Below are 18,650 nucleotides of genomic sequence, written 5' to 3'. Positions count from 1 at the left end.
GGGATACCCCCCCCCCCCAACACACAAATTAAACTGACCGCTCAACAATAAAACATGAGAACATGTAGGCTGTGCACTTTCACCAGAATCCCTTTTCAGACAACTGTGCATCTGCAGCTTTTATCTGGATGGGATGAATTCTTTAATGAATATTTCAGATTTTTAACCAAATTAACAGTTTTTTTCTAATGCCATAAATTGTATATGGCAAAATTACTTATGTAGCCTATGAATGGTAAATTATTTCAGCAATTATTTATAATCTTAATAACATTCTAATAAAAACATTTATCTTAATACCAATCTATGCAAATAATGCTATTTATAATATTGATTAATGATCTAATAATGTCTAAAAAACGTAATAATTAGGGTAAACATACCTAAGCTCACCAAAATCTACATTGAGACCTTTTTAGTGTAAGCACACCCCTATTCCCATTAAGATCACGTTATGTTTTATTAAAATTTTTATTTTAACTTCCTATAAGTGTTTTCCACAATCTGCCTGCAAGCTGCAGTCACCAGTAAAACCTTTCCTATTGCTGACCCTCAGAGGACCTCAGATGATGCTAACCCTGAATCAACAAACAGAACTAACAAATATTGCTAAAGTGTGACTGCATCAAATATTAATTATTAATACTTCAGGGTGGAAGTTTTTATACGCCCTACTCCGCTCTACACTGACTCTCTCTCTGTTGGGCATCCCGTCTGACACACACTAAACTGATGCCCTCTCTGCTGGGCATCCCGTCCGACACACCATACTCCGCTCTACACTGACGCCCTCTCTGCTGGGCATCCCGTCTGACATGCCCTCTCTGCTGGGCATCCCGTCTGACATGCCCTCTCTTCTGGGCATCCCGTCCGACACGCCCTACTCCGCTCTACACTGACGCCCTCTCTGCTGGGCATCCCGTCCGACACGCCCTACTCCGCTCTACACTGACGCCCTCTCTGCTGGCCATCCCGTCCGACACGCCCTCCTCCGCTCTACACTGACTCTCTCTCTGTTGGGCATCCCGTCCGACACGCCGACCTCTCTGCTGGGCATCCCGTCTGACATGCCCTCTCTGCTGGGCATCCCGTCCGACACGCCCTCCTCCGCTCTACACTGACTCTCTCTCTGCTGGGCATCCCCTCCGACACGCATTACACTGATGCCCTCTTTGCTGGGCATCCCGTCCGACACGCCCTCCTCCGCTCTACACTGACTCTCTCTCTGTTGGGCATCCCGTCCGACACGCCGACCTCTCTGCTGGGCATCCCGTCCGACACGCCCTACTCCGCTCTACACTGACGCCCTCTCTGCTGGGCATCCCGTCCGACACGCACTACACTGACGCCCTCTCTGCTGGGCATCCCTTCTGACATGCCCTCTCTGCTGGGCATCCCGTCCGTCACGTCCTACTCCGCTCTACACTGACGCCCTCTCTGCTGGGTATCTCGTCCGACACGCACTACACTGATGCCCTCTATGCTGGGCATCCCGTCCGACACGCTCTCCTCTGCTCTACACTGACGCCCTCTCTGCTGGGCATCAAATCCGATACGCCCTCATCTGCTCTACACTGACGCCCTCTCTGCTGGGTATCTCGTCCGACACGCACTACACTGATGCCCTCTATGCTGGGCATCCCGTCCGACACGCCCTCCTCTGCTCTACACTGACACCTCTCTGCTGGGCATCCCGTCCGACACGGCCTCCTCCGCTCTACACTGACGCCCTCTCTGCTTTGCATACCATCCGACATGCCCTCCTCTCTATGCTGATGCCATCTCTGCTGGGCATCAAATCCGATACGCCCTCATCTGCTCTACACTGATGCCCTCTTTGCTATGTATATCGTCCGACACGCCCTCCTCTGCTCTACACTGACACCTCTCTGCTGGGCATCCCGTCCGACACGTCCTCCTCTGCTCTACACTGATGCCCGCTCTGCTGTGCATACCGTCCGACATGCCCTCCGCTCCACACTGATGCCCTCTCTGCTGGGCACCGAATCCGATACGCCCTCCTCCGCTCTACACTGATGCCATCTATGCTGGGCATCAAATCCGATACGCCCTCATCTGCTCTACACTGACGCCCTCTCTGCTATGCATACCGTCCGACAAGCCCTCCTCTGCTCTACACTGACACCTCTCTGCTGGGCATCCCGTCCGACACGCCCTCCTCCGCTCTACACTGATGCCCGCTCTGCTGGGCATACGTCCGATACGCCCTCCTCTGCGCTACACTGATGCCCTCTCTGCTGGGCATACGTCCGATACGCCCTCCTCCGCTCTACACTGATGCCATCTATGCTGGGCATCAAATCCGATACGCCCTCATCTGCTCTACACTGACGCCCTCCCTGCTATGCATACCGTCCGACAAGCCCTCCTCTGCTCTACACTGACACCTCTCTGCTGGGCATCCCGTCCGACACGCCCTCCTCCGCTCTACACTGATGCCCGCTCTGCTGGGCATACGTCCGATACGCCCTCCTCTGCGCTACACTGATGCCCTCTCTGCTGGGCATACGTCCGATACGCCCTCCTCCGCTCTACACTGATGCCATCTATGCTGGGCATCAAATCCGATACGCCCTCATCTGCTCTACACTGACGCCCTCTCTGCTATGCATACTGTCCGACAAGCCCTCCTCTGCTCTACACTGACACCTCTCTGCTGGGCACCGAATCCGATACGCCCTCCTCCGCTCTACACTGATGCACTCTCTGCTGGGCATCACGTCCGATACTCCCTCCTCTGCTCTACACTGACACCTCTCTGCTGGGCATCCCGTCTGACACGCCCTCCGCTCCACACTGATGCCCTCTCTGCTGGCCATACGTCCGACACGCCCTCCTCTGCTCTACACTGACACCTCTCTGCTGGGCATCCCGTCTGACACGCCCTCCGCTCCACACTGATGCCCTCTCTGCTGGCCATACGTCCGACACGCCCTCCTCTGCTCTACACTGACACCTCTCTGCTGGGCATCCCGTCCGACACGTCCTCCTCTGCTCTACACTGATGCCCGCTCTGCTGTGCATACCGTCCGACATGCCCTCCGCTCCACACTGATGCCCTCTCTGCTGGGCACCGAATCCGATACGCCCTCCTCCACTCTACACTGATGCCCGCTCTGCTGGGCATACGTCCGATACGCCCTCCTCTGCGCTACACTGATGCCCTCTTTGCTGGGCATACGTCCGATACGCCCTCCTCCGCTCTACACTGATGCCATCTATGCTGGGCATCAAATCCGATACGCCCTCTCTGCTATGCATACCGTCCGACAAGCCCTCCTCTGCTCTACACTGACACCTCTCTGCTGGGCATCCCGTCCGACAAGCCCTCCTCTGCTCTACACTGACACCTCTCTGCTGGGCATCCCGTCCAACACGGCCTCCTCTGCTCTACACTGACGCCCTCTCTGCAAGGCATCCCATCCGACACGCCCATCCATTAGCCATTCTCATTCGGAATACTAGAAAAGATTGTTTTAAACCTGTATATATTAGTTATGTAACATTCTATTTATTTAATCTTTTTTTTATTCTAGATTTAGTAATCATGTGACAATGTTGTACTTTGTCTTGAATATATTGTGTTTATTACTATCTGTTATTAAGTAAAGGCAGACCTCTGTAAATGGTGTTTGACTGTCATTCTGTTGTTCATCTGTGTTTGTGGTTGATTACTGTGTTGTGTCATTTTTACGAATTTCATATTTATATATTTGGTGCTACAGACTGACAGAAAATCACCTGTCTGAATCCTCTTGCCATCAAAGTGCTCTTATATAATCTCATACTTAATTGCTAATGAAAAGCATAGAAACTCCTTACTGTCATACTTTTATTTTTTTTAACTGGACATGGATACCAAAAACTACAGTCAGGTCCATAAATATTGGGACATCGACACAATTCTAATCTTTTTGGTTCTATACACCACCACAATGGATTTGAAATGAAACGAACAAGATGTGCTTTAACTGCAGACTTTCAGCTTTAATTTGAGGGTATTTACATCCAAATCAGGTGAACGGTGTAGGAATTACAACAGTTTGTATTTGTACATCCCACTTTTTAAGGGACCAAAAGTAATGGGACAGATTAACAATCATAAATCAAACTTTCATTTTTTAATACTTGGTTGCAAATCCTTTGCAGTCAATTACAGCCTGAAGTCTGGAGATCAATTAGACATCAGCGTACGCTGGGTTTCATCCCTGGTGATGCTCTGCCAGGCCTCTACTGCAACGGTCTTCAGTTCCTGCTTGTTCTTGGGGCATTTTCCCTTCAGTTTTGTCTTCAGCAAGTGAAATGCATGATCAATCGGATTTAGGTCAGGTGAATGACTTGGCCATTGCATAACATTCCACTTCTTTCCCTTAAAAATCTCTTTGGTTGCTTTCCAAACACCAAACTACCCGGAAGACCATGGAAAACAACTGTGGTGGATGATCGAAGAATTCTTTCCCTGGTGAAGAAACCCTTCACAACAGTTGGCCAGATCAAGAACACTCTCCAAGAGGTAGGTGTATGCGTGTGTCAAAGCCAACAATCAAGAGAAGACTTCACCATGTGAATACAGAGGGTTCACCACAAGACGTAAACCATTGGTGAGTCTCTAAAACAGGAAGGCCAGATTAGAGTTTGCCAAACAACATCTAAATAAGCCTTCACAGTTCTGGAACAACATCCTATGGACAGATGAGACAAAGATCAACTTTTACCAGAGTGATGGGAAGAGAAGAGCATGGAGAAGGAAAGGAACTGCTCATGATCACCTCATCAGTGAAGTATGGTGGTGGTAGTGTCATGGCGTGGGCATGTATGGCTGCCAATGGAACTGGTTATCTTGTATTTATTGATGATGTGGCTGCTGACAAAAGCATTAGGATGAATTCTGAAGTGTTTCGGGCAATATTATCTGCTCATATTCAGCCAAATGCTTCAGAAATCATTGGTCAGCGCTTCACAGTGCAGATGGACAATGACCCGAAGCATACTGCGAAAGCAACCAAAGAGATTTTTAATGGAAAGAAGTGGAATGTTATGCCATGGCCAAGTCAATCACCTGACCCAAATCCGATTGAGCATGCATTTCACTTGCTGAAGACAAAACTGAAGGGAAAATGCCCCAAGAACAAGCAGGAACTGAAGACCGTTGCAGTAGAGGCCTGGCAGAGCATCACCAGGGATGAAACCCAGCGTACGCTGATGTCTAATTGATCTCCAGACTTCAGGCTGTAATTGACTGCAAAGGATTTGCAACCAAGTATTAAAAAATGAAAGTTTGATTTATGATTGTTAATCTGTCCCATTACTTTTGGTCCCTTAAAAAGTGGGAGGCACATATACAAACTGTTGTAATTCCTACACCGTTCACCTGATTTAGATGTAAATACCCTCAAATTAAAGCTGAAAGTCTGCAGTTAAAGCACATCTTGTTCGTTTCATTTCAAATCCATTGTGGTGGTGTATAGAGCCAAAAAGATTAGAATTGTGTCGATGTCCCAATATTTATGGACCTGACTGTATATATATATATATACATACATATATATATATATATATATATAGACACACACACACACACACACACACACAACCTTATTTTTATATTTTTAAAACCGGTTGTAAGCAGTGTGGTGACATTAACGTAAAATAATGAAAGTCTCTATAAATTTGTACCTAAAGCATGTTAATATGTGAAGTGTCGTGCTCATCATTAAAACAGACTCTTAATTTCATTTTCATTTAATATAGCATTTATACGCTGAAGTGTTTACTTGACGTATCCTTTCCTACTTCATATTAAAGAGGCACTGAAGTGTGTCTCAGCCTCTTAAGCGTATTCTATTTATAGGATATTTAATTTAGTATCTCTTAACTTCCTGCGGTGCACTTTCCGTTCAAGAAATTAAGAAACCAAGGCTTCCTTTATGAATATTCATTAGGTCACGCTGACGTTCCGTGGTAACTGTCCTGTGACGCTACCTAATAAATATTCATGAGCCCAGCCCTCGCCGCGCTAGGATTGGTCAGTCCGTTTTCCGCTCACTTTAATCGCGTGGCAGCGCGCCCGACATGAGCGTGATGTGCTGCGTGCGTCGCGTCGGCGCTGCGCACTCACTGAGCCGAGGAACTGTCAAGTGATACACTCGGGATCATATTCAGGATCACATTACTCAGAATGAGCTGTTAAGGCCATCAACCTTCAGGTATGTAGCCCCATGCATTTTAAAATAAATATTCAAAATGAAATGACAGTTCACTGCTGATAGTGTAAAGCGAAAGTAAATGTTTAAATGTGAAATATATGGTTAACGTTAGTTGAGTTGTTTCCACGATAAGCGTGTCTCGGGTGGTGAGTGCGCGCACTTTATAAAGGCGTGTGACAGTGAAATGTTATAGTTGATAGTGTCACTGGGGATTCCCCCGTGTGTTTCACTCTCTCTCTCACACACAGGAACAGAGTGCTCTATATCTGCATCACTATCTACAGACGCGTTTATACACGCACATTCTGTTACCATAATTACATTTTTTTGAAGATGTGAATTATGCAATGATATATTGAAGTCTCCTTTTTATCCCTTGATTCCAAGTTTTGTGGTGTTTATAAGTTGGGGTGATATGAAATGTCAACCCTTGCCACCACGATTTTATAAGTGAACAATTAAGTTAATCTTCAAAAAGATGGATATTGGAGAAGTATATTTGTCCACACTTCTACACATTGTAGCACCTTGTAGTTTTGCAAAACTCAAATCAAATTAACCTGTAACTTTCAGCTTCGTAACATGCATTTTATTAAAAATTATCATTTTAGATTGAATAGAGCACATTTATTAACGAAACGTGATTTTCTAAAATGTCAGGGTGTGATAACTACGATGAACTTTGTTGAAGTTTTTCTATGAAAAGATTCACCAGACTTTTGGACTGAAAATCAAGCTCCGATGCTTTAACCTTTTCATTATAATTTGATGGCTTACATAATGGATGGATGTTACAAATATAATTTAAAGAATGAAAGTAAGCATACATTAGGGTGTTATTTTTTGTAATTTAGTAAAACAGGAAAAGTAACTGGCTTTAAAAGACTAACAGGATGGAGCTTGATATTGAGGACAAGCAAGATGATCCTAAATTGATTACCAATTAAAACAGTCTTCCTAAGAAAACATATTTGGTTTGAAACACTTTGAAGGAAACCTCGAAGAAACACTAAAAAAAAAAAAAAAAAAAAAAAAAACTTTTTTAATTTCAGAAGTTTTATAAAACAAGGTAAATGCTTGCATCCAAACTAAAGCAGACAAATAATAAAAAAAAAAATCACCCCATGTTAACTTAATTGTGATAGTTATTTTAATATTAACTGTCAATATTCAAGCAAACTTTTAAATCAACAGTTATTGTAATTTAATAAAATATATAAATATAATACAAATATATAATAAAATATCTTTAAATTGGTGCCACGTAATTTCTATGCTAAATTTTTATAGCCAGAAAAATTTTAAAATATATTGATCTTGGAGCAGAAGAGTGATAAATTGCTTAATTTAACCCTTATTTCTTCTCTGTAATATCCGTTGCAGCTGTTATTGGAGGATTTTGAAGGATCAGCTTTAATGGTGCATCTGTGAGTGCAGTTTCCTCCTGTCTGTTTCTGTGTCAGAGCACATGGCTGCGGAGGAGAACGAGTGTCCCGGCTTGACCCGGCAGAACTCAGAGCTCATGAGGTCATGGGAGCTGGAAGCCACTCTGACCAATCGCACGCTGCGCTTCGTGCTGCGCTTAGAGCAGCAGTTCATTTGCCCGTCCTGCGGCGGGATCGTCCTGAACCCTCACCAGACGGGCTGCGGGCACATCTTCTGCGCCCGGTGCGTCAGGGCCTACATGTAAGAGATACTCATTTCTTAAATAAATTAAACTACTTGATGTATATCAGCAAAGATAAACATACTTTTCTGCTGAAAGTGCATTGCATGCAAAATCATCTAAAATTATCTGCCAATGTGTAAACCTTCCTCTCTTCAGTGAAAATGGAGGAAGTTCGAAATGTCCTTTAGACAGCATCCCTATTAAATCAGAAGAGGTGAGAACAATAGCATTTTAAATGCTTGTTTATGTGCACTTATCCGAAGCGTAGCTTTATTTGCCATTATACTCTACTGAATAGCAGCTCCAATGCTTGCAGATTTTTCAAGACAACTGCTGTAAAAGAGAACTGCTAAACTTAGAGGTGTACTGCACCAACGCCCCAGACTGCACACAGAGGGTTACTTTATGCAACCTTCAGGTAAAGCGTGAAACATGACGTAACATGATGATGAAAAGCATCAGTTTCCTGAGTGATCACAGTACGACGTCTCTTTCTCAGGATCATCTCAAAGCTTGCCAGTATGAGCCACTGAGATGCACCAACTCAGGGTGCAGTGACACTGTGTTACGCAGGAACCTGCTGGAGCACCAGAGGAACGTGTGCTCCTTCCGCCTGGAGTCCTGCCCTCACTGCAGACAGCCGTTCCTCACGTCTCAGCTGCAGGTCAGACCGCTTCCCTCTCTCAGCACTGCATAGAGCTCTGCTTGTTCCTAACCTTGCCTCTAAACTACCACAGGCCCATCAGAAGACCTCATGCCCTGAAATCCAAGTCCCATGTGCAAACAAGTGTCCTCAGATGATCAGAAGACACCAGGTCTGGCACAGTCACATACTTCACTCCACTGCATCTAGTCCTGCCTTTCAGCAAATTGCTCTCTTCAGATTAATATGGAGCACCTAAGGAGACACAAAGATGGAAAAAAATAGGCCACAGCAAATCATATTTGAATGCGTTTGCATTAACTTACAAAAGTTTCACGTTTGGTTCCCCTATGAAACTTTGCGTTCTCTTGCAAAAGCAAAATATAATGTATCTTCCCACATTTTGTGAGCAAACACAACATTTCTCAGGGAAACACAAAGAGAGATGAGAACTCAAATCATTGAAATATTTTTCCTCCCATCTGATTTTGTTTATCCTCACAATGTCACTTTTTACAAGTAGACCACAATAGTTTTGAGAAAGAACGCAAAGCTGTGCAGGCGAATGCAGAATATAAATATAATTATTTTCCACCCGTTTAAAAGATATGTGAAAGCCTTCCTGCTGATGGGAAAGGTATATTTCAATGCATTTGCTTTTTAAAACAATTGCTTTCCTCCAAGAAACTTGCAGAAGCACTGAAATTTAGTTTCTCCTCGCACCTCATGTTATGTCCATAACCAGTTACGCATTTTGCGTTGTCCAAGTTTGGAAAGAACATGAAAGATTTGTGAGCTAATTAACAGTTCACGGGATAAGGCAAAAGTTTTGCAGCCATTTAAAAGAAAAAATTTCCCCCCATCTCATATTTTTCCATCAACATGGCTCCTTAGCAGCTCCATGAATAGCTACAGATATTTTAATTTGCTCATGGCTGCTTGTTGATCCCCACTGCAGCTGCAAGCTCATGCTGATGAGTGTCTTGAAGTGGAGACTGACTGCATTTATAAAAACTATGGCTGCACATTCAGAGTAAGAAAACATTATAATTTAACCCTGAAGCAAGGAAAAGTGTCTTTTTATCAGCCCTTTTGACTCTTTTCTTTCCTTCAGGATAAAAGAGGGAAAGTGCAAGTTCATGAAAACACAGAGTTCAGTTCCCATGTGCGGCTTGTTCTGGAAAGTAACACCAAACTTGAGAAACAGGTATGAAACTTGCTCTTTGTAAAATACGAAAATAACTTCTGAAACAATGGTTCCTTATACATAAAAGTTAGAGCAAAAGGCACTGCTGTGTTCTTAGGTGCTGAATAGTGCTAATAAATAAAAATGCTCTACGTAATATTACACAAATGGCTCTGGTTGTAGGTGGAGCAGCTGCAGCAGGATATGTTAGTCCAGCAGGGCGCACTTAAGGACAAAAGTCTTGTGGTCAGCAATCTGGACAGGGATATCACCTTGTGTGACAGTACACTTACTACCTTACAGGTAAAGAAGCTCTAGACTAGTAAGTGCGAAACACAGCTAATCGCCCTGTAATTTTAGAAAAAACGTCTTCTGTATTTCTCACAAACCCTCATAATACCAAGTTTAAGGAATAGTTGCCAAATGCATGGATGTGCACATAGTTCTTGTTCGGTACAGTCAGATGTTGCTGTGTCTCTATGTTTGTGTGGCAGAGGTCTGTAGAGGAGCAGCGGGTGCGGATCTGCAGCGTTCAGCGTGAACTGAGGGATCTGCGGGGCGTTCTGGGCTCTGAACTGAATGAAGAGCTCCCAAACCTCCGGGCATCGCTGGACTCCCTCAGACAGCAGGTGGCCGTCACCGAAAGCCTCAGGGAACACCTCGGTAAGTCAGATTTGACTGGACACAGTTTATTTAAAGTGACCTACTGGACAAGATGGGAGAAACTCAAAGCTCCTTCTTCTGCGTATGAGAATGCAAATGTGTTTGGCTACACAAGCTCAGTTTCAGATGGCGCTAAGGTCCCTGGTTCATGGCTGATCTGAAAACCTTGCTGTGTGGAGTTTGCATGTTCTCCCTGTGTGTTTCCTCTAGGGGTGTCCATGGATAGTCAAATATTTGATATGTAATTATTATTCGAAAATAGGCCTGGGTGATAAAACGTTATTGATCAATTTTTTACGGTACATCATATATCACATGAAAGTTTAATGCTTTTTTTAGTTAAAGTTGTGTGTTATAAGTAATGAATCAACAGAACACACAAACACACGCTGAAATGAGTGCCATGCCTGTCTGTGTTGAGGAGACATAAAGTATAAAAAAGGAATATTACTCGAATTTAAAATGAAAATTTGCATTTGAATGCAAAAACTGTGTGTCTGAATGTTAGGAGTCACATCAGCGGCACAAGAGATGCAGTGATAATGTCATTTTCATCTTTGCATTTTAATATTTATGTTAGTCTATATCCAGTTAAACCCATTCCATTCCATGCATAGGGGAAGTCGTGGCCTAATGGTTAGAGTCAGACTCCCAAGCGAAGGGTTGTGGGTTCGAATCTCGGGCGGGCAGGAATTGTGGGTGGAGGGAGTGCATGTACAGCTCTCTCTCCACCTTCAATACCATGACTTAGGTGCCCTTGAGCAAGGCATCGAACCCCCAACTGCTACCCGGGCGCTGCAGCATAAATGGCTGCCCACTGCTCCAGGTGTGTGCTCACAGTGTGTGTGTGTGTGTGTTCACTGCTCTGTGTGTGTGCACTTTGGATGGGTTAAATGCAGAGCACAAATTCGGAGTATGGGTCACCATACTTGGCCGTATGTCCCCTCACTTTCACTTTGAAAATATTAGAGAAATGCTCATTAGAGAACGTCTCAGGTTACGAATGTAACCATGGTTCTCTGAGTAGGGAACGAGACACTGCGTCCTCTATGGGTTGCTAGGGAACCACCTCGTCGTGACCCGTGTCTGAAGCATATATTGAAAAAACACCAACTTGTTGGCCGGCGACAGCCTCTGACGTCACTACTGGCGTGACTATAAACAGGCACCGGGAGAACACGTCATTCACTTTTTCGTCTGGAGTTTGCAGCCAAAGCATGACAGGGAGATAGAGGATGTAGTGTAGTTGTTTCCTACTCGGGGAACCATTGTTACATTCGTAACGTAACACGTTCCCTTTCAAGGGAATTCCGAACTGCATCCTCTAGGGGTCGCTATGGAGAACAGTATACCGACACCGCCATGCTGAAGGGAGTGCAGGCCAGAATCATGGTGAGCACTAAGTACCAACTCTACCATTTCCATGGGAGTTGCCCCAGGGACGTTTAGATGGCTGTCTGTGACAGTACCCCTTACGGCCGAAGGCTTAAGCTACATACCAAACTTAATTGCTAGGGCCTCGGCCCGGGGTAGAGCTGAAGACTTTGAATCAAGAAAGATTTCTTTAAAGGGATACGGCTAAGAACATAGCATTTTATACCACGTCTTGCCTGTCACACGGGGTACTGCTTGCTCTCGCATAAGCTTGCTGGAGGAGCTGTTTTAACAGATCTCTAGTAGCAACACCCTGTTTAGATAGGTATCCGAGGATACATAGTTGGAGTGGCGCCCAAGATGAACGGGGCTTTTACCAACTGAAGAAAGGGCATGAAGCAACCGCGTGAAGCCCTCACCATAGTGGATTTCAGAAAGTGTGCAAAGATTCACGTGCACACTTACCATAGCATGGATTTTTCAAATACTGTTCTAAGGAGGGGTTCTCGTGGCACTCTGATAGAGCAGCTCATAGATGGAATGGAGCATCTCAAAACAGTATGTCTGAGAGTCATCAACTCAATCTGTGGAAATAATACTGGAGCGCTCTGTGTAAAATCAGAGAACTCAGTCTCATATGAGAGGGAACTCAGAGCAGCGCACTCATAGGTGACCCTTCTTGGAAAAGGGGAGCACTGCTAAACTACCATGAGAATCGCCCAAATAGCCCCTCATTTTGAGGGAAGCTATGCTTGAAGTGTATAAACAAATGCACACTGGCTGAATGGAGCCCAAGGAACCAAGGTCCAATCACGAGGCAGAGCGTAACCGTTACCGTACAGGATTTCAGAAAGTTCGCAGAGTCTTGCGTGCACACTTAACACTTATGTGGATTTTAGAAAGTGCGCAAAGTGTTCACGTGCACACTGACCACCATGTGGTTTTTTCAGAAAGTACACAGAGCTTAGCGTATGTATCTAAAGGTTCCTAAGCATCGCAGAGGCGCTGAACCGCACAGGAGAGGCAAGCTCAAATTTTACAAACCTTTGGTGCGGGGAGCATCACCTGAGGCAACATTTATCAGAAGACATCTGTAACAGCCACCTCCACTTCCCGCTGGATGCGACAGCAAAACTAAGCGGCCAGGAGACCCCTCAGGGACATCCATAAAATTCCCTGCAGTGCTGTGCCAGGCCTGATGATCAAGGAGGCTCCCGCAGAAACCTGTGATCTCAGCCGCCTAATACCGGAACATGAAGCCGGATGGCTGGTGCTGAGGAGTGTTTAGTAAACAATGTAACTGAGCACTGCAAAGGAAACTCATAGAGTTTATTAGTAGACACATCACCAGCAATTTAATACACATAAGTATATACAGAAAGGGTTACATACTCACTCACCCTCCTGTACTGGAGCCCCGCTCAAGGGGCGCATCCTTTTAGTCAGGACCATCAGTAAGGTGGTTGCTATGAACATAGAACCAGCCAAAAACATTATAGGTCCAGCATAGGAGACTGTTATGTGAGAGGTTTCCACCTAACCTCGATCAAGTGGAGAGCTGGTGGGTACAGGGGAATTACGAAGGGGAGGATAAATGCAGAAGTTAAAAATCCTTAAAGGGAAGGAGTAGATAGCTCTGTATCGCTCTGATTCGGACGAGAATGCTGCCTTGTCTGGATCACATCCCTTACGATCTGCTTACCTCCTTGTGACACACGATTCCTCTTACCCCTGCCCGCAGGTGGGGGAGGAGTCAGAGTCATGAAATCTTCTGTGCCTGTCTTTGATCCTCAGATCGAGACAGGCCAGGACCCCTATGTTGTTTGGGCTCAGACCTGGAACTTCGTGGAACGAAGAATTTAAAAGCATCAGAGCGTGCCTTCGTCTCCCTAAACCTCTCAATTACCGTCTAAATGGAAATACCAATAAGTTCAGAAGGCGAAGCCTGACCATCGAGAAGAAAGCCTTTTCTTTCTTCCCGATGTCTGCCAGGTTCATCCACAGACATCTCTCTGCTGCCACCACGGCTGCCATAGTCCTGCCCATGGTGGAGGAGGTCTGCTTGGTAGCACGGAGAGAGAGATCTGTGGTGCAGCGCGACTACTTGATCAGGAGAAAGGCCCTCGCCTCTATCCAGGTCTCTTAGTAGATCAGTCTGATATGCTAAAAGCACCACCATCGTGTGTAATAAAGCCACAGCTTGACCTGCTGCTACGTATGCCTTACCATTTAAGCGAGATGTATTTCCTGAAGGGCCTTAGATGGCGAGGAGGGAGATTAAGAGAGGATGTCTCCCCACAGAAAGAATTGCAGGAGAATTGAGAAGGCTCAGCCTCAGCTTCAGCTTCTTCACCATCCTCAAATATCTCCTGCTTTTCCTGGGTAAAAACCCTGCAGAGCACTAACCTCAGTATCAGAAAGTGTTAAAGATATAACATCATCCTCCCGAGGCTCTCTCTCGTCCACTGCCAAAACGAGCGCGAAGGGGAAAGTCCTTCTTTAAACCATTCAGACAGATCCACCTGTATTCTCACAATCTCATTCTCCTCTGTGCCTCAGCAGCGACAGGTCCTGAATCGCGGGAAGCAGATGGCTGCCTTTTTTCCTTTTTTTTTTCCTGGGAAAGAGAGGTGAACGAGAGCTGAGCTTTTTCATTGAAAAAAATGCTCTCAATGCATGCAGTTTGCCTCCTCAAAGACATCGCGTGCATGCTCTTCACCCAAACAAATGACACCAAGATTGTGTGTGTCATCGGGTGTCAAATAACGCAGACACGGATGCACACATTATCTAAACGCTTGCTAGTAGTCACCATGATAGACAGAGGAAGGTCGCTCTTACCAGTTCTGTCAGATGCACGCTTCAGAACAGTCAGTGAAGATGAAGAAGAGAATGACCCGGTGCCTGTTTATAGTCGGGCCGGTAGTGACGTCAGAGGCTGTAGCCGGCCAACAGGTTGGTGTTTTTTCAATGTATGCTTCAGACACAAGTCATGACGAGGTGTTCCCCATAGAAACCCCTAGAGGATGCAGTTCGAAGTTCCCTTGAAAGGGAAGCTAGGTTAGGTTAAAGGAGTCTAATGATGTTACTAAAAAAAAAACATTATTTTGTGTATTTGGTGAAATACAATGTTTATGCAAATTAAGGTTAAAAAAAGTTAAAAAATAATAATTTTCCACATACTGTACATATAGTTAATCTCATCTATGCCCCGCCTTTCTCAAACGCATTTTTTTTTACAAAGCTCATCGTTTTGAAAAGCGAGGTGTGCTCTGATTGGCAATGTGTTGTGTTCGGCCGAATCCATTGAACATCTGACAAAATGTTATGCCCCTCAACATATTGTTATGCTGTGTCCTGGCATGAAGAGACAAAACCAATAAAACCCATTACAAATGAGGTATTTGTTTCATCCAGTGGGGACATATTTATAATGACTTAAACAAGTAAAAGATAGTATGTCTGCATTCGTGATCAGAGAAATGACAAAGAACAAGCACTACTCTACACTGCCATTGATGATTCAAACGTGAGTTTTAAGCAAATTCTTTAAATATTTAAACATACTTACAGGCTATGAGTCAGAACAGCCAGCAGATCAGGAAACAGTCCTCCATTAAATGTGCAGCACACATCTGAATATTTGGGTTGAACTGTTCTGGAACAGTGTTGTGAATACAACTTAACGACTGACTTCTATTTGTGTCCTGTTTTGGAAGCCCAAAGTAGTTTTGCTTTCACAAATAAACAGTGTCTTCACGACATGGTGCCAGCAGCAACAATACTACTGCGAGAATACAGCGCTTTTTTCTTTGCGTGAACATTTAGTCTGCATTATGCAAATCATCCCACATCATGACATTCACATGTGGGGCGTGTTAGACCAAGGTGTTCTTAGGAGGGTGTGGTTGACTCAACTTTTTTAAAGAATATCTCTTTTGGTTTGAGACTTTAGTCTGCAACTTTAAGGATCTTATCTATTCACAAACAAAACACCAAAGAGAAAGGAAAACTTGAAATCGCATCATAAGAACCCTTTAAAACTTAAACCAAGCCATTCACAGAAACCAGCGCATTCTTGAGATGCACTCGTGTTTCGTAAAACAGATGAATAGAAAGCCATGTAAAGTTAAAATAAATTCAACTTTTAGAAAACATGCTTTGGCTATTTCTATTAAGCTATGCATAAATACACAATTCTGTTTTATTCATATTGTTTATGCAATTTACAAAATCATATTTGATTTATAAATATTAGTTTAGACATATGCACCTTTTTTTTTAAGACAGCCGTTATTTCAGTGCATTGAATAAACAGTTTGATGAGGTTCATTGTTTTGCTCATTGCGTGTTTGTGGCCTATACAGGCTTGGAACAACTTAGAGTTTGTTTCTGGTCTTTGTATAACTGTAACAGTAGAACTGTGTGTGTTTGTGTCCTTCAGGTGCTTTAGAGCAGACGTGTCAGCGTCATACTCGTTTGTTAGACATCCATGTGGAGCAGCTGCAGTGTAACGAGCAGCGCTTCCGCCAGCTGGAATCCACTTCCTACGACGGGAAGCTCATCTGGAAAGTGCGTGACTACTGCCACCGGAAAGAAGCCGGCACCCCCCTCAACTCGACCCCCTTCTACACCAGTCGTAGCGGCTACAAGCTCAGTGTGCGGGCTTACCTCGGCGGGGACAACTCAGGGAGAGGCACACACCTGTCGCTCTACGTCACCATAATGCGCGGAGACTTCGACTCACTCCTACCGTGGCCGTTCAGACAGAACATAACCTTAACACTGCTGGACCAAAGCGGCTCCAAGAACCACATGAGCAATACTTTCACCCCCGATACCAGCAGTGATAGCTTTCATCGGCCAACATCTGATGCTAATGTGGCCACAGGTTTCCCAAGATTCATATCCCACGGCGATCTGGAGGCCCCTCGAAATGCCGTTTATGTGAGAGACGACACGCTGTTCATCAAAGTAAAGGTGGACACAACTGGATTAGAGGACTTGTAGCTCTACTAGCAATAATTTTGACTTTGAAGAAACCGTGTGCAGGATTCACTGGACTGTCATATGAAGGCGTTTGTTGTAGTAGCACTGATTATTATGTTTACATGCACAGTTTTTCATTCATGAATGAGTTCAGACCAAGTGGCAACCTTCCAGTCTGTCTCATGAAGCCTAACACAGAAGTGACTAAAACTGTAATTCATCGACTGGCCACTAGGCTCCAAAAGAGAGTCAGTCCCATAGACTCCCCATGTTAAAATGACCAACTTTACAGCAGGAAAAATATGTTCTAAACCTGGTACAAAAAGTGGTTTTGGTCTACAAAGCTAATTTTGCCCTTCATTGATTTTTTTCATAACTCATCCGTTTAAATTATATTAAGCCTTACGTTTTTGCATAATTAAGGGCGTGGCCATTTGATTGACAGGCGGATTGCTGCTGCTGTCACCGCCATCACGCTAGATTGGAGCAACCAGCTCCCACATCTTTGCCCATTTTCGATGATCCAGGAGTGACACATGGTGATGTGCTGCCAAGACGGCCGCCTCCACCCAATTTGAGCTTCAAAAACGCTCTTCAGAAGCCTACGGGTGACGTCACGGACGCTACGTCCATGTTTTTATGCAGTCTATGGTTCAAACCAGCTGAAGGTGTTGAATGTACTACACTTATGTGCCATTTATGAAAATATCAGTTTAGATGTGAATGAACACGAGAACAGTGTCAGTCCCATGTCTGATCATGGTCTTGATCTTGTCTGAGTGAGTGGTGCAGATCGTAGCATACTTGCCTGGCTCGTAAAGACCTGGGCTCCTTGTCTCTCCCCTGCTTTCCTGTCTACAACATAGTCAATAAAAAATATTGCTTCAAATAGTGTCTTGATGCCTGATCGTTGCTATCCTAGTGTTTGTTTTTCTGAAGCGCAGTGGTCCCAGCTGTAAAAGCCCACCCCAACAACTGGATCTGATATTTTCAAGCTTTACAGAAGTTGTCTTCATGTTAAAATTAGTTCAGTGGTTTCTAGCTTGCTATCTGAATGTCTCTGGTTCATATTCAGTGTCGGGGAAAGTTAGTTTTAAAAGTAACACATTACAATATTGCATTAGGCATGCCCCATAAGTATCTAAATGTGTTACCTAGTCACTTTTTATGGAAAGTAATATTTTATATGACTTTTGCATAACTTTCTCTCATCTGAGCTGGGCTTACTTGTATAGTTTTTTAATAACAACAGCCAGCTCCTCAGTGTTTTTATATTGTAGTGACGCACATAAACATGCTGTGTGTACCCTGTGCATTACACTACGCTGTGTTTCTTGGTGCAATTATGGAGCTAGTTGGATTTAAAGATTTAACAGATATCAGGCTCGAGTGAACCTTTTCTTTCAGACTGAGATGAGAGGGGAGACTGTAATACAGTAGTTCATAAGAAACATCTAGCAACCACATAAAACACCTTAGCTTAAAACCGCTAACAACACCTTAGCAGTGTGCAAAGCATATTGACATGCTAAATACAACACCCTGTCAAAACCCACAAGTAATGCATAACGGTCTGAACTGCATGGCAACACCCTAACCTGGCAAGGTAATGGCTTTTGCAAAAACCACTCAAAATTTTCTTAAGAAAATCTCATGGCTAACCAGCTTTACTTCACCTCTAGTGAACAAAAATATGACCCTCTTCAGTGCAGAGATCATTTTGATTCCTAAATGAATGATGATTGTGCATTTGTTTAACCTGAAATGTCTTCTTGTTTTCTTTTTACATTTCACATATATTATTATCAGTGATAACGGCAATGTTTTGCAGTTGTGGTGTTCAAGTGAAAAGCAAGTACATTGCGAGACCACACATGCAGCATTTCCCTCTCAAAGCAT

General features: G+C 44.3%; 1 protein-coding gene across 2 annotated transcripts; it reads left to right on the top strand.

The window, feature by feature from the left end:
* The first annotated feature begins 6,058 nt into the window (after positions 1–6,058).
* Positions 6,059–17,063, top strand: LOC113065209 (TNF receptor-associated factor 5-like). 2 transcript variants are annotated; one of them, XM_026236469.1, is made up of 11 exons: positions 6,059–6,227; positions 7,691–7,913; positions 8,053–8,110; positions 8,213–8,314; positions 8,396–8,560; positions 8,634–8,711; positions 9,498–9,572; positions 9,654–9,746; positions 9,909–10,028; positions 10,220–10,388; positions 16,207–17,063. In XM_026236469.1, the coding sequence occupies exons 2-11, from the start codon at positions 7,696–7,698 to the stop codon at positions 16,770–16,772; spliced, it is 1,644 nt and encodes a 547-aa protein (XP_026092254.1). In that variant the 5' UTR covers positions 6,059–6,227; positions 7,691–7,695; the 3' UTR covers positions 16,773–17,063. The 2 variants fall into 2 exon arrangements, with proteins under 2 accessions (XP_026092254.1, XP_026092253.1); XM_026236468.1 differs by having other exon boundaries at positions 7,611–7,913.
* The last annotated feature ends 1,587 nt before the right edge of the window (positions 17,064–18,650 follow it).

Source organism: Carassius auratus, chromosome 47, assembly GCF_003368295.1.
Source record: "Carassius auratus strain Wakin chromosome 47, ASM336829v1, whole genome shotgun sequence".
In the NCBI taxonomy this organism is placed as follows: Eukaryota; Metazoa; Chordata; class Actinopteri; order Cypriniformes; family Cyprinidae; genus Carassius; species Carassius auratus.
The sequence above is the reverse complement of the archived record's forward strand: the minus strand, read 5'-3'. Positions and strand labels throughout refer to the sequence as shown.